The sequence below is a fragment of the Ursus maritimus genome, unplaced genomic scaffold (assembly GCF_017311325.1).
Source record: "Ursus maritimus isolate PB19 unplaced genomic scaffold, ASM1731132v1 scaffold_3, whole genome shotgun sequence".
NCBI classification, from domain to species: Eukaryota; Metazoa; Chordata; class Mammalia; order Carnivora; family Ursidae; genus Ursus; species Ursus maritimus.
The window spans coordinates 14,037,095-14,053,909 of NW_024425563.1; the positions used below are offsets into that span (position 1 = coordinate 14,037,095).

At 43.9% G+C, this 16,815-nt stretch overlaps 1 protein-coding gene across 1 annotated transcript in view; it reads left to right on the forward strand.

Annotated features, from left to right (window-relative positions):
* The window catches only part of PARP12 (poly(ADP-ribose) polymerase family member 12), a 36,795-nt gene that overhangs the window by 8,762 nt on the left and 11,218 nt on the right, over positions 1-16,815 (forward strand). The window contains exons 4-7 of the mRNA XM_040643943.1: positions 297-398; positions 5,970-6,093; positions 10,461-10,656; positions 14,295-14,436. Of these exons, the coding sequence (XP_040499877.1) occupies positions 297-398; positions 5,970-6,093; positions 10,461-10,656; positions 14,295-14,436 (564 nt within the window). The remainder of the gene's footprint in view (positions 1-296; positions 399-5,969; positions 6,094-10,460; positions 10,657-14,294; positions 14,437-16,815) is intronic.

Below are 16,815 nucleotides of genomic sequence, written 5' to 3' on the forward strand. Positions count from 1 at the left end.
AGGAACACAACCAGAGCTGAGAAAAAGGGGCTCCTCCATGGTGTCCTGGGTTTGGCAAGCAGCTGTATGGTGTTGGGCTCCCTGGCTCCCCCCTAAAAAGCAGAAGGTCCACTTACATGTCTGAGGGTAATTTCCTCCTGAACATCATAGGATTTTGTGAGATTGCCTCTCCCACTTTCATCTTCTGCAGAGAAATGAATGAATTCTCTTTTCTCTCCTTTGTATCTTGAACTGCTCTGACTCCATATCAGAAGCTTTGATGGATGCTGGTATGTCTTTATGATGTTTCTTTATAGAAAGAAGAGGTAGTTCGGGTTCTGTGTCCCCAAACACTGCTAACCAAGAGGAGAGTGATCAGATCTGCTTGTACCATATCCGGAAAAGTTGTAGCTTTCAAGGTAAGTCAGAGGAAGCCCCTTCATGCACTTGCAGGCAGGACAGCTGCTTCTTGGTTCGAGTTCTGCCCTAAGGCCACCCCTCAAGGTCTTCTTCCCCGTCCAGAGAGGGTTGGGGCCTTCTTAATTGTGAGCTGGGGTGACATTTCTGCCAAATAAGTTCTGAAGCAATTTTGTTGGGGAGTTGCACATGGTAGGAATTGAATTTCTGGAAATCAGACTGTAGGTGAGTTTTGGGGAACATAACTGGTTCATGCAGCGAGTGTCAAGTGTTGACCCTTGATCAGTTTAGCATGAGGTCACAGACTACAAAGATGCCCAGTCTAGTGGGAACAAATGTGAGTGTCCCTCCTGAAGGGTGTTTGTAGACTTAGAAATGCCTCAGAAACCCAGAAGGCCCTTCCTGAGGAGGAGATACCCCTGTGTGCTCTTGGGGAACAGGAACTTAAGTTGGGGGTTTCTCTCCATGGTCCCTGTTTTATCAGAAGTAACAGTTCTTGTGTGTACACGTGTGTCTGTATTTTCACTAAACCTTTGTTTTCTTCTTATTGTTGTCCTGGGCTTTGACTGAAGAAAGTTTCCTTCTGAAATTTGGTGACTCTTAAAAAAACAACCACCAAACTTCTTGTTTCATTTTCAGTCTTTAAAAGCCACCCAAGCAATTCAGGACTACTTTCACTTTGTAAAAGGGTCCAATAACACAGAGTAAAGTCTTGAAGCTCTCCTTCAGCCTTCCCCAAAGGTAAACACGTGCTGTGTGGTCATGATGCTTGTTTTGCATATTTTTCAACAGATGGGTACATGTGATAGGTATTCCTTAACTTACTTCCTTTACTTAACGTTGTGTCTTGGAGATTTTTTTCACCTTAGTATGTGTAAGTTCACCTTATTTTTAAAAAGCGACTGTAGTATCCAGTTCAAGTGATACTCCACTGAGCATCTGAGTACGCATGCGTATTTCCATAGCTTGGTTCCTGGCAATGGAATGCTAGCTCAAGCATAAATGTGTGTCATATATACATGTATGTTTTTAAAATCAACATTATTGAGCTATAATTTACATACAGTAAATTTTAAATATTTATATTTTTTCAGTATACACTGAGTTCTGGTAATAACAATTTAGAGATGGAAGAGTTTCCTAATTCTAAGTCCCTTTGTCCCATTACAGTTAATCCTCACCCCCCAATTTCCTGACGTCATGCAGTCCCTGATATACTTTTTGTCATGTAGATTTGCCCTTTCTAGAATTTCATATACATGGAGTCATACAGCATGTATTATTCTGTCCCTGTCTTTGCTCACTTAGCATGTTTTTGTGATTTGTCCATGCTGGCAAATCAGTAGTTTGCTCTTTTTATTGCTGAGTACTATTCTGTTGCATGGATTGACTACAATTTGTTTATCCATTCATATGTTTGATGAAGATTTGGGGGGTTTCAAGTTTCTGGCTTTTCTAAATCTTTTATAAATATATACAAGTTTTCATGCGGATATCTGTTTCCACTTCTCTTGAGTAAAGGCCTAGATGTGGAATTACTGGAACATGTAAGTATGTGTTTAACTTTATAAGAAACCACCACCATCTTCCAAAGTGGGTATACCTTCCCACCAGCGATGTAGGAGAGTTGGTTGCTCTGTGTTCTTGTTAACACTTGGTATTGTCAGTCTTTTAAACTTTAGCTATTGTAATTAATGGGTACCGATATCTCATTATGGTTTTAATTTACATTTCCCTGATGATAATGATATTTAGTATTTACTTTCATGTACTTACCAGCCATTTGTATATCTTCTGTATCTGTTTGAATTTTTTACTAATTTTTTTATATGATTGCTTGATTGTGGTAGTAAGTATAATTCACATACCATACAATTCACCCATTTAATTGTTTTTATCATAGTTACAGAATTGTGCAGCTATCATCAAGTCAATATCAGAACATCTCATCAGCCCCAAAGAGATGCTATGCCCATTAACAACCTCTGCCCATTCTCCCTGCCCCCCAGCTCCTGGCAACTACAGGATTCCATCCTGTCTCTGTGAATTTGCTTGGTGTTTCATGTAAATGGAATCATACAATATGTGGTGTTTTGTGACTGTTTTAGCCATTTTCTATTTGGATTGTTTGATCTCTCATTGCTGTGAGGGTTTTGAGTGTTGTTTATACAAGTCATTGTCAGAGGTATTGAAAATATATTCTCCCTGTCTGTGTCTTTCATGTTCATTTTCTTTACGGTGTCTTTTGAAGAATGAAAGTTACAACCCTGATGACCATTTTAGAATCTTTTTCTTTTATAGTTTCTTGTGTTCTAAAAATCTTTCCCTGTTCCAAGCCCCTGAAAACGGCTCTATGTTTGTTTGGTTTTTTCCTAGAACTTTTATAGGTTTCACTTTTATGTTTAGGTCTAGCTGTTACTCTTGATCTGTTTACTCTAGTAATTATTCCTTAGGTATTGATTCTTCTGTGTGAGTTAGCGTCCCATCCGTGTTATTTTTTCCTCACGTGTTGGGTGACTTTTGGTTGTCTCCTTGAGAATTCTGGGGTCTCCTGGTGATGCGGATTCTGATCCAGGCAGGCTTAGTGGGGAAGAGGCAGCATGTTTTGCTTGGTGGGCTGCTGGCATTTATCCTTGGAGTGGGGTGGGGGCTTTGATGGCTTCTCTCTCCCTCCAGCACTTCTATCCACACTCACATGTTCCTTGGGGCAAAGAACAAGGTTGCTGGGCACAAGCAGGCCATGGAGGGAGTGCCTGCTCTAGTGGGTGGGTCCCAATTATTCTCATTGTGACAGGCCAGGTGTCTTTCTTACTTTTCGTTACATATAACTCTGAATTTGTTAAGAACCGCCCCCCCCCATACTTCCCACTTCATAGCAGCTCTCTTCTGCATATTTTACATGTGTTTTTCTCTCTTTAACTCTGTCAGTTTGATTCTGTGTGCTTCATATTTTAGGAATTCTTCAATAATTCTGGTCTTTTGATGGCACTATTTATTGTATTTAAGCATTTTTGGATTTTTCTTCTCTCCAGTCTGTCATTTCAAGTGATGTAGGAGAAAGGGGATGTGGATGTGGTACTTTGTTTCCCAAATTAATTTGGTTTTTGCAACTCACCTTCCAGAAAGCTTAGACTCCAGAATGCCACAACAAAGCAGGGAACATGAGAAGGAGGGAAAGGAAATTGAGAAAGGAGACAAGAGGACCAGGGAAAATGTGGCAGATAAAGGGCTTCATCAGCTGGGTCTCTGCTCTTGCCTGCCACCATGGCTGTGGTGGCCTGCATGACACCCTCTTTTCTTGGGCGCCTTCTGGCTTGTGAGTGATGCGGGCTCCACGTTAAGCTCACATTAAGAACTGGAGGCCCCAGGACTGCTATTTGATCACAGTGCCTTCCCTTGGCCCCTGTGTCCTTCCCAAGGAAGTGTCAGCCAGGAGGGCAGTGGGTGGTGTGCATTCCCTGAAGGGGGCCTTCTTAAGGGGAGAGTCTTTCTTCAGGCTGTCCAGGACTCATCTGAGCTGAGGTCTATAGGTGCAGTGACTGTACACTGATCATTAACCCTGATCATTCCCTGATCAGTGCCCTTTGGGGAGGGAACAAGAAATCTTATTTGGTTGTGACCTCTGTACCATAGCTGTGGCCTTATCTATCCAGGTTGGGCCCTTCCTTATCATTCTGTTGTACATACATACCCCTAGTAGAGAGTCCAAGAGGTCTCTTGGCTTGGTGTGAGCTGTCCATGTTCTAACTCTGGACAAGTCAGAATGTCCTGAGTCACCAGGGTGGCTGAACCCTGCGTTGGTGAACTTGGGAATTTCCTCATTTGGGGTCTCTCTTATTTGAGTCTCCTTGGCTGGGTGTTCTTATCTGCCCCGTCTGCCTGACCGTAGGCCTGGCCTTTGACAACCCCAGGCAGCCTGCTCACCTTTCTCCATGGTCCCTCCCCATCAAGGTAACTTTGTAGACTCTGTGGGGAAGAAGTGGCGTTGAGATGTGCCTGAAAGGCTGCATACAATTTTATTACTATTTTATTCATTTATTTTTAAAGATTTATTTATTTATTTTAGAGAGCAAGGCGCGTGTGCAAAAGTGGGGGGAGGGGCAGAGGGAGAGAATCTTTCAAGCAGACTCCCTGCTGAGCACAGAGCCCCACTGGGCTCAGTCCTATAACCCTGTGAGATTATGACCTGAGCTGAAATCAAGAGTCAGATGCTTAACTGAGCCACCCAGGTGCCCCTACATAGAATTTTAGAAAATTTTAGTTTTTTTTAAGTGTCAAATTAGCCATGCTTCATTGTCATTATTTTGAAAGATGAATTAAAGAAGCACAAAGGACAGCCAGTAAGAAATGTTTTCCTCATACCTTTTTTTTTCTAGCACCCAGAGCCCCTCCAGAAAAAAATCATTGTTACCAGTTCCTTCACTATCCTTCCGTAAAGATTTTATACATGCAAGTATATATGTCCAGTCGGTTTCCTTCTCACATAGGTACAGTATGCACACTGTTTTGTGTTTTTTTTTTCACTTAACTAGACATTTAGTTTTTTGGAATATATTCTTGTGGTTCAGAATTCCAAAGACATAGAAACAACAGATATCTTTCCTCATAACTCTGTCCCTGGTGACCCACTTCCCCTCGGCACGGAATAACATGTGTGTATATATGTATTCAGTCAGAGTATCTCTAATTTTTCTTTTCTATTTTTTACCCAAATAGAGGCATTCTGCACCTTGTCATGTATCTTTCTACCTAATAGCATATACCTTGGAGGTAGGTCTGTATCAGAGTGCAAAGAGCTTCCTGCTGCTTTTCTTTCCAGTCTGCCTTTTCTCTGCGGGGATGTACCAGAACCTCATATAGGATATTGAAAATTAGAGAAAGTGTTGGGTGCATTCCAGGCGAGGCAGGCAGGATGTGCTAGGAGTGACAGGGACCCCAGGGAGCACAGGGAAGATGTAGGGGGAGCGGCTGGCTGGGAACTGTAGAGCTGGGCCATTCTGTGTATTTTGGCAGGGGCAAGGCAATGTGTATAAACAGCTTCAGGGATGTGGGGGTGTTTTGAGGGGGTGAGTATGTTAGCAGCAGCAGATCAAAGTGGGCTAGAGCCATGCTGCTGACTTATCTGTGGTCAGATGTGTCAGGGTTTGGATGGGTTTCTAGTAGAGATGAATCTGGCTCGTTTTTGGTGTCACCGCTCCTTGTCCACATGCTACATGTGTAGTGAGCAATAATGGGTCATCAGACTGCCCCCTGAAGTCTGATTGGCCTTCTCACGATCAGCTTCTTTATTGGTGAGATGCAATTCGTGCATGATATAACCTACCATCATACATGTTTTTAAAAATTGACGTAATGTTCTGTTAAAAGGGGAGGCATAAAAGGGAAGTGTGTATAATAAAACACACAGTATTTCAATATTAGGTGCTCAGGTATGACTTCACTAAAAATGACTCCTCCACAGATCTCCAGAGTGTTCCCAGGTCAGTGGGCAGTACCACACCGGTTGAGAACCACGGGACTAGGTCATGCTGTGTATTGCCAAGATGTCTTACTTCCTTATATTCTTATTTTAGATAAGTGCAATAAAGTTCACTTCCATTTGCCATATCGATGGCAGTTCTTGGACAGAGGCAAGTGGAAGGATTTGGACAAAATGGAGCTTATTGAAGAGGCATACAGCAATCCCAGAAAAGACAGGTATGAAATATGTCACTTGTGTCTGCTGTGTGCCTGGACTTCTGTGGGCAGTGTGCGGAGTTTAGACACAGAGTTGAGATTTGATGTCTCTCACATACACACACACCCATAAACAACCTGGTCTGGAGGTGAAAGCTCTGGGCTGGAAATTGGAAATTAACTGTTCCTACTGCAGTTGGGTGCCTCTGTTTTCCGCACCTTTCTTTCCTTTAGGGAGGAGCTGTGGGGAAAGGAGATGATGGTACCAGGTAAGTTTTGAATCATTCGCTGCTGGGATTGATCATGTACATATATCCACATTGATTACTACAGAAAAGAGAGAGGCATTCATTTGTGAATTTTTAGCATTGAGTGTAAAGTCCTGCAGCTGAACTGCTCTTTATTGTTCGGCTTTTAACTTCTTAATTTTTCTAAGTGTGTCCCACTATCTTCACTTAGTCAATTCAGAGTGAATTGGCAAATCCCGGGGAGGCTTCTTTTCAAATACTCCTCATATTGTGGATTGAACTTGCTAAAATATGTTGTCAAGAAGAGAATTTAAGCCTACTTTTTAAGTGGGGAAAAATACATTTGTGCTTAGAGTGCAATTATACGCAAATTGCTACTCGTAAATTATGTGAAACAAATTGTTCCCCTTTGGAAGATGAATTGGCTCACATATTCCCCCCTCTCTTTTTCTGAGGCAGAATTTACACACAGGGAAGTGCACAGATAGTAATTGTATAGTTCACGGAGTCTTGACAAATGCGTGGGCTCATGTAGCGGACACTCTTATCCAAATGGAGATCATTTTAGTCAACACAGAAAGTCCTCTCCTGTCCCCTTTGCGTTAGTGCCCACCCATGGGCCAGCATTGTTCCAACATCTGTCACCACAGATTAGTCTCACTTGCTCTTGAACCCCATCTAAATGGAGCCTTACCCTCTCTACCACTATGTCTGGCGCCTTTCTCTCAGCGCTCTGTGCTCAAGACTCGGCCAAGTTGTGCTTGTCTCCCGGTGCACATGCGCTCGGGCTTCTGTGGGGCAGATGTTCGGGGATGAAACTGCGGGGGGGGGGGTGGCGTGCAGGCTGGGTCCATCTTCAGCTCTGCCAGGTGATGCTAAATTGTTTTCCGAAGTGATCGTGCTGCTCTCCACCCCCATTCACAGTCTGTGGGTGACCGTCTCCCTAATGTTTGTATTGTTTGCCGTCTGAACTTTTCCCAGGCTGGGGATACAGAGTGGTGTCTCCGCTTGCATCATCTCTGGGTCCTAATGAGGTAAAATGTCTCTTCGCATGTTTACGGGCCATTCTTGCTTCCTCTGAAACATCTCTTATGGTTTGCGTGTTTTGTTGAGGGGGATGGTTGTGTGTTTAGTTATTTATTTAGTTCTTTAAATTTCTGGATATTAAATGTGCATTGAAAATAAACTCTATCTGTCAGCTTATGGTATATTTTAATAAGAGAAGTATTTATCCGTCTTTTCCTTTATGGTTTTGTACTTTTTGAGTCATAAGAAATCCTTCCTTATCCCAAGACCATAAGGAAATTTTTCTAAATTTTCTTTAAAAAGTCTTGATGTTTTAAGGACTGTGTTTACTCTTTTGCTGCAGGTGGTGAAGTATGGGTGTTCTTTCATTCTTACACAGATGAATTAGTCAGTTTTGCCAAAACTGCTTTTTAAGAACATATTTAATTAAAAAAACTTTAAATTGTGGTGATACACACATAACATGAAATTTGCCATCTTAACCATCTTTAAGGGTACGCTGCTGTGGCGTTAAGTTCGTATTGCTGTGTGGCCATCCCCACCATCCATTGCCTGCGGTTATTTTTAAGATTTTTTTTTTTTTTCCCGACAGAGATAGAGACAGCCAGTGAGAGAGGGAACACAAGCAGGGGGAGTGGGAGAGGAAGAAGCAGGTTCATAGCGGAAGAGCCTGATGTGGGGCTCGATCCCATAACGCCAGGATCACGCCCTGAGCCGAAGGCAGACGCTTAACCGCTGTGCCACCCAGGCGCCCCTCCAGCGGTTATTTTTAAACCCACCAAAATTGAGCCAAATCTGGCAAAATGTTAACACAGTTTATAGTTTATTTCAGACTCATGTGCCAGCTATCACTTAAGTAGGCTGTCTCTTCTCCATGTATGTCCAGTGCCACCTGTGCAGGTGCGGAATTAGCAAATACACTTGTTTCTGGCCTCTTCTCTTCCGTTGGTCTGTCTGTCTCTGGGCCACACTGTCTTACCTAGTGGAGCTTTAGAGTGCGTGTTGGCATCTGGCCATCTTGTCTGTCTTTGAACTGCCTGGGCTGTTGGTCTTAGGCTCCTCTTTAGAAATTTCTAAATCTTACTGGTTTATCTCTTGTGATTTTTGAAAATTGAAATTGTATTGACTGTTGTCAGTCCTAGGAGAACTGAGATCATAATGGTGCCGAGATTTTTTGTTCCTGTATATGATCGCATCCGATTTATTTAAATCTTTTAAAATATCTTTCAGTAGTCCTGTAATTTCCCCATTAAGGTCTTAGATAGCTTTTGTTAGAGAATTACTTTTTTCCAGTTGTGTTGAGATAGAATCGACCTACAACACTGTAGAAGTGTAAGGTGTGCAGCATGATGACTTGATAGAGGTATATATTGCATGATGACCACCACGGTAAGTTTAGTTAACCTCCCTCACGTCATACAGTTACAAAAACAATTTTTTTCCCTTTGATATGATGAGAACTTTTAGAATTTATTCTTTAGCAACTTTTAAATATATCATAAAACATTGTTAACTGTAGTCATCATGTTGTACATTGCATCCCCAGTAAAACAATTTTATGTTTCTCTCGGCTGATGCACAGAAATGCAGTTGACTTTTGTCAGCTGTTGTATCTTGCAACTTTATTAAAATAACTCAGAAGAGTCTACTGATAATTTGAATTATCTACAATTCAAAGGTATCTGTATAGTCTACATGTCTATCTAGAAATTAATATCTGTGGATAGCATTTTTTAAAAAGATTTGACTTATTTGAGAGAGAGAGAGCAAGCACAAGTGGGGGGGCAGAGGGAGAGGGAGAAGCAGGCTCCCTGTTGAGCAGGGAGCCCAATGCGGGCCTTGATCCCAGAACCCTGGAATCATGACCTGAGCCAAAGGCAGAGGCTTAACCGACTGAGCCACCCAGGAACCCCTGCAAATAGCTTTTTAATTTCTTCCTTTTTTATTCTTACACATTCTACTTCTTTTTATTGCCTTATTACCTTATCGTAGTGGCTAGGACCTCCTGTGCCTTGCTGAATGTAAATGGTGATAGCTGGAATATTATTTTTTCTTCTTTTTTTCCCTTGATTTTAAGAGGAGTAATTATTAATGTTTCACCTTAAGCGTGAGTGAGTGAGTATTTGGAACCTTTGACTTTGCTAACAAATCCTAATTTTATTCCTAGTATGCTAGGAGGTTTTTTTTTTAATTGTGTATAAAAATTGAATTTTATTGAGGGCTTTTTCTGTATTAAGAGCCCATGTTTTGTTCTCCTTTATTTGCTAATGCAATTAATGACATTAATCTTCTGATAAGTCCACCACATTTCTAGGCTTAAGTCATAGTGCAATTCTCTTTCTCTCTCTCTCTCTCCCTCTCTCTCTCTGTCTCTCACACACACACACCCAAACTGCTGAATTTGGATGGCCACTACTTAAGATTTTTGCATCTATGTTTGAGTGAGATTGGTCTATCATTTTTTCATATTATCTTGACCTGGTTTTTATCTTAAGAAGTATCTAACTTCATAAAGATGAGATTGGGATAGTTTCTTTTTCTGTTCTCTTAAAGAATTTATGTGAAGTTAGAATTATTTCTTCCTAATGATTGACCATGTGTCTATAAGAATATCTAGGCATAATGTTTAATTTATGGGAAGATTTTAAACTACCGACCAGTTTCTTATAATTGTTAGAGGATCAGAAAGGTTTTCTATCTTTCTTGAGTCAATTTTGTAAATTTGTGATTTTTTTCAAGAGTTTGTTCATTTTATTTATTGTCAAACTAATTGTCATAAAGTTGCTTATAATATCCCTTTTAGTATCTATGGTATCTTTAATTTTTTACCTTCTGTATTTCTAATATTGTCCTCTTTTTTCTTGATCAATCTTATAGAGATTAATTTTATTTTCAGAGAGTATTAATTTTATTATTATTTTTTTATAAGAACCAACTGTCCTTCCCTCCTCCCACTTGTAACCTTTTATTTTTCCCCCTAAGGTATGTGTCACATTTATGCTCACACCTACCAGCTGGTCATCTAGATGGAACACTAGAACCCGGAACTCAGTGGAACCCGATTGTTCACTTGGCTGGTGGAGATTTCAGTTTACCTCTCACGTTTGTTTGCAGGATCCTGTGTGCTGAGTCGGCCAGCAACTTTCACTTTGATTGTCTAGACTTTGACTCCATGATGTTTGGCGCTGCCCCGGCCCGCCGCCTCTCCACGGCCTCCTCGGTTACTAAACCTCCACACTTCATCCTCACCACTGACTGGGTTTGGTACTGGACTGATGAGTTTGGTTCTTGGCAGGAATATGGAAAACAAGTAAGTGTCATGGAAAGAGGGCAAGTATTTTCCCCCAAGGGTCCGTGATGGAGGAGCCATTCCAGACACTAGCGTGAGGGTTGTTTGGGAGAGTCCTTGACAGAGCCAGAGATCCCCACATCCCCCTATGACTCACTTGCTTCGGGGGAATTAGGGAAAAACTAGTTAATTGTTGCTTTGTATGAGATTCTGTCTTTGAATGTTTAGGCATCTGTTGGCCTCAGGAGAACTGAATGACTGTAAATTATAGTGAGACGACATTTCGTCATTGGTTTAGTTAGATGGGGTAGAAAGATGCCTCTCTTCCTGTCGGACACGTAACTCCCCGATCAAGTGCCTGTGTGTGCAGGAGAGTTTGTGTGGCTGCACAAGAAACCTAAGGCTTTTCGAAGGTGGCTCTCTGCCTGCTCTGTAGCAGCAACTTCACAGACTGTGGGCAAGTGTAAGAAAACGGCTTTATTTCAGGTATCGATTTGGAATCTGGATCTAATAACTGCTGCTGTCAATTATTTGAAGATGTTCGTGGCTGGATCAGATTAGAGGGAGCCCCCTGGTCACCTGTAGAGGTACAAGGATAGGGAGGTCACCACGTTTGTAGGGACAGCTTTCCAAAATGAAAATTGGGATATGTGGTCTGATAGACATTTATACTCTTCAGGTTGTAAGAGGCTCTATTAAAGCTTGAGTTTCTTGTTCTTACCTGCGCCTGGAATGTCATCTTCTCTGGGAACACAGTAATGAGAGCTGTGTGAGAGCAGGGAGTTTTTGTCTCTCTTGTGCCACTGATGTGCCCCTGTGTGAATAGTGCCTGTACCTAGCAGATCCTCAGGGTGTAGACATTGGCTGGCTGAAGGACAGAGTGATTGCTGCCCTCTGGGTAATTGGACGTGGTCGCTCTCAGCAGGGGCCTCACTCCAGCCCTCATCTGCTTCCCCTCCGTGTCCTCCAGTGCCAGCCTTTCCTCGTTGGGTGTTCCGTCTACCCTCTTTCCCACCCATCTCTCCCTCTTGAGCATCCTGGGATTCTTTCCACCTTCCTTGCCATGTAGATTTGTTCAAGGAGGCTCCCTGGCATTGCTCTTGGTTTGGTTAGGAGCAGGAGGGGAGAGGCTGTGCCTGGCACGCAGGAGCAGGAGAGAATGCGGAGCTGGTTATGTTCTGTGAGTGGAGCTTCCCCAGTGACATCATGGAGGAACGCACGGCAGGTGAGAAGCACTTAGCAAACCTGACAACCTCTTATGTTTTGTTCTGTGATTTGTCCCCTTTCTTGGGGAGCTGAGTGGGATGACACGAGACCCTCGGGACAACCTATGCAAAAGTATGTTTCCCTAGGTGACTTTGCAAACTGGATTGTCACGACGTTAGAAGTGGGGGCCTTTTTCCTCCAAACAACCCACACTTAGGGCTTTTCCTTTCTCTTTTCTATACTGCTACTTTCTTGCAGTATAGTCTGTGTATAACCTCATTTAGAACAGTGAGAATCTCTGGGGATGACCTGTATTTAGGTGTCACTGATGCATTGTACAATGCACGTGTGTGGACTCGGTGGCTTTTGGTTGTGTGGTCTCATTTGGTACCATCAGCTGGATCCTCTCATAGGGTGGCCTGTCCATTCTAGCTCTTCTTTTCCCCACACACTTCTGGAGTCACCCCATATTTGGATTTCTTTCTTAGTTTTCTGCTAATTGCCAGTTTAGGATCATTGTTTTCTGATTCAGGGAAACTAGGTTCTTTTCTGCCTGAGCTCAGGATGTACAGCCCAATTTCAGGTCCAAATTGCCTCCACCCTATATTAATTTTCTGAGGCTACCACAAACTGGGTGGCTTGGAATAACAGTGATTTATTGTCTCACAGCTGGATGCTGGAAATCAAAACCGAGGTGTCAGCAGGGCCATGTTCCCTTTGAAACCTGTTAGGAATCATACTTGGCTCTTCCTAGCTCCTCGTGGCTGCCCTGGCTTGTGGGTGCTTCAGTCCAGTCTCTGCCTCATCATCACATGGCCTTCTCCCTGTGCCTGTTTGCACGTGGCCCTTCTCTTATAAGGACATGGGTTATGTGGATTAGGAGCCCATCCTACTCCAGTATGATCTCATCTTAACTAATTACATCTGCAGTGACCTTATTTCTAAATAAGGTCAACTTTTGAGGTATTAGGGTTAAGACTTCAACTTACCTTTTTTGGCAACAGGCATGGCACAATTCAATTCATAACCTAATCTTGGGTATAAAGGTATTACTGTTATTGGCCCACTGAATTTTCCTGCGTTAACCTTGACTTCCCTGTGGTGTTGGGCTCCAGGATGCCTGATCTGACCTGTATCCTCTTTGGATCATTCTCAACAGGCTTCTCATATCAACTGACCTTTTGCATTTTTCCCCCCTTTCCTGTGATCTTCTTTGCCTTAATCTAAAACCTCTACAATTTCCCTCACCTTTTTGTACCTGAACAACCCATCCATCTCTACTTGAAAGACCCCCGTTTATTCCTTCACTTGCCAGGATCTGACTTCTGTTCCTATTTCTTGTTCATCTAGTCACTTTGCATGGAGTGCCGGCAGGAGGTGGGACCCTACCAGGCACAGCCCTCGCGGTGCTGTAGACACTGGCAAAGGCTCAAGGGCCAGGTGCCAAATCTTGTGGCATTTCCAGCCTTTGCCCACTCCCTCCTCACTCTCCTGGCTGTCTTGCTCCTTCATGGGTTGCTTCTTTCTGCTCCCCTTCATGAATGTTGGGGTGTCTCAGGGTCCAGCCCATGCCCCCATTCTTGTGATGTTAGTGGCCACCTTAAGTGATCTCTACACCTCTGTCTCCAGACTAGATTCCTGTTCGAACTTCAGACTGGTATATCCAGCACCCGCCTGATATTTCTGTGGCACCTTTGCATTTTGTTTCAGGCACTGTGCTAAGTGCTCTGCATGCCTTATTGTAATGATTCTCCCAGTCCTTTGAGGATGGGATGGCACTCTTGTATCATGGTAGGGGTATGATTTAAGTTTGTTACTGTTTCTGTTGCTGTTCTGTTGAGATCATTGAGGTTCAGAGAGGTTGAAATAACGTGTCACAGTTACCGAGGAGCCAGAATTAAAACTCAGTCCATCCCCCAATCTTAGATGTCCTATAGGTAATTGAAGGGAAGGTGTGGGATCAAAATGGAAAACTCAAAAATAGAAGAGCTCTCCACGGGCTCAGGAAAAGGACACAGAGGAGGACTGAGCTCTGAAGGGTGGTGGGTACGAGAATGGGTAGAGAAGAGGCAGCCGTGCTCAGGCCATCCCTCCAGGCAGATTGGAGAATTCAGTGTTGGCGTTCATCTTCATCCGAATGATTGTGTCATCCATTACGAGTAATTTGAATGCGCTGTCTTCTGTCCCTGCCATCCGCTTATCCTGGTTAGTAGGACCTGCATTTACTATTTTCCTGGGCAGCTTTTAGGAGGCATTCATGCTGGTTTCTATTCCGTGCCTCCCTCTCCTGCCACATCCCTGCTCCCTGGCTCCTCTCTCTCCACACCCCTGCCTCCCCCATGACACAGATATCCACCTCGGGCATGTCTGCAGTATGGTGTGGATCGCACCCAGCAGCTTTCTTCATCATCGTATGTTCTAGCCTTCACGAAGTATCTGGCTTTCCCTTGTAGGGCATGGAGCACCCCATGACCACCGTCAACAGCAGCGACTTGGAGAAGGCCTACCTGGCGTACTGTGCACCAGGCTCGGACGCCCAGGCAGCCATCCTGAAGTTCCAGGCTGGAAAGCACAAATATGAGTTAGACTTCAAAGGTACTTCCTGACCCACTGTCCTCACCCAGCAGGGCTTGGCCGTCTGTTGTCTCTACGTTTTCCACCTTTGCCCTGGAGAAGGTCTGTGTACACACTGAGGGCCAGGATAGAAAAGGAGAGGGTGGTCCCTGCTTCTGAAGTGCTGTCCACCTGGAAAGGGAGATAGAGCTGTAACAGATGATGCCAGCCCAGTGGGATGGAGGAGCAGCTGCCTGGGGAGGGGGTGTGAAGGGAGGGGAGCCCGAGGAGGGGATGGGAGCCCGAAGTGTGGAGGAACAGGCAGGGTCTGCGTGTGTGTGGTGGTGGTCCTGTAGGCCGTGGACGCGTCCCTCTAGTCCCAGGGTTAACCTCAGTCCCTGACTGGTGTCCTAGCCATTCTTCTCTGTGTCTTCCTCCCCAGGGTGGCGGCTCCACGTCGTCCTCTCAGTCGGCACCTGCGGCTTAGGTGGGCTGCAGATTGAAGTGTGCTAGATACACAGTTTCATTAAAAGTTGCTGGAAGCAGATTATCCTGTGCCCATGGTGTCCTGACACTGAGCTTTAAGTGACTTGTCCTGGTTGCCTTTGCAGACAGACAGAAACAGGCCCAATACCCTTTGGCCAGTTCATCTAGTAACTGATTTTGGAGGATTTTTTTTTTTTTTTTAAGTTTTAGTGTTTTCTGTGGCTTCTTTTAAGACATTTCCTCATGGATTTATCAGTTCAGCTCTGTTTAACTCAGTGTTGCCTTACCTTTTAAACTCTGAATCCTTCTGAATGTTCAGGACCTTTTGAGGGAATTCACTGGGCCTTCCTTTAAATATGATTTGCTGTTTTCTCTATTTTTGTGGACCTTCTGTCTGTGTGGAGGGCAGCAAAGTGCATGCGGTGAATTACCCTAAAACCACTTGACCGGCCTGCTGTGGTTTTGTAGTGCTGATCATCTTGCTGAAGGTAGAATCGCTGCCCCCTCCCTGTGCCCTCTGCTCTGCAGGGAGAACTGCTCACCCGCCTGCAGCATCTGCTGGAGAACACCAGCGGAGGTCAGGTGATTTGCAGTCCACAGTCTGATAGATAAACGCACGAAGGGGACAGCGAGCTACACGAGGATCAAGTCTGTACAGCTAGTGCCCATCTGACTGCCGCTGGCAACTGTTTGAAATACTCCTTTCAAGTATCTGCAAAATATGAAACCAGAAATGTCAGATGCAGCCTTTATCATTCTCAACCTACACTGCACCCCCCAGGGAACGTAACAGAGACTCAGGATAAGGGTGGGAAAGAGCACATGCATGCAGTTTTCTGCAAGCTGCAAGAAAAAGTGTGTGCACCCCACACTGACCCAGGCTCACGTGGGTAGGCACAATTCTTTTTGTTGGTGGTGGATCCCAGCAGCTACAGAAATAGTTTGAGGTGAGTTAGGTTCCAGTCTCACTGCGAGGTGTAATGAAAGCAAGTCTCAGAGCCAAATCTGCCGGACACATTTATGAACTAAATATTATTAGGAAACAAGTACAGTTAAGAAACACAACAGGTCAAATGATTGGTTCTGTAGGATTGAGGAAGACTCGGCACTGTCATTTTAGGGACTCTTGTCACGAGCATTTCTCAAGGTCACTGCCAATGCCAAGATTCCAGAGGCAGAACCCCAACATCTGTTAGCTGACATCAGATGGACAGAATCCCCAAGGTCAGGCTTGTTTAGGGACTTAGCATAGTGTCTCCCTGGTAAGGGTAATCTTCCTGTCTGCGGAAGGGTAGGGAGTGGGGTCTCACATATTTAGCCAGTCTGCGTGTCTTGAGTAGTTTCACCAGTGAAAGCCCATTTGAGATTTATCATGATGTCAGTCAACAGGCCAAAAAACCCCCATGTAAGTGTGCTAATTATTGATGGGAGTTGAGTGGTGGGCAACAGTAGGGCTTGTGGTAGCAGTGTCTGGTGTATGGGCTCCTGATTAGAATGTGGGGGACCCCTGGGAGTTACAGTCTTGGTGACCATCTGGGCTACAGCATGAGGGACACACACCTCGGTGATCACACAGTGTATGTGTGCAAATGCAGTAACGTAAGTTACAGGCACCTACAAATTAATATTAAAATGTTTTTTAAATTAAAAAAACTGGTTTTATACTCTAAGTGCAGAAAGTAAGACGTGACAGGGTTTTTTCCTGGTGGCTAGGGATCCCTAATCGCGCTCATAGGTATTTGTGATTTTCCACCTCGGGGGTCAGTGCCTCCTCAACCTTCAGGATGAACCTGAGAATCTTGGGGGTGGGCATGGGGCAAGAATTTTGTTTATTAAAGATGGAACAGGTTTAAAAAGGGTGAGAAATACTGGTGTGGAGGCGGTTTAGTAAAAAAAAAAGTCATAAGAGTAAAATTATTATATTAACTCTAAATC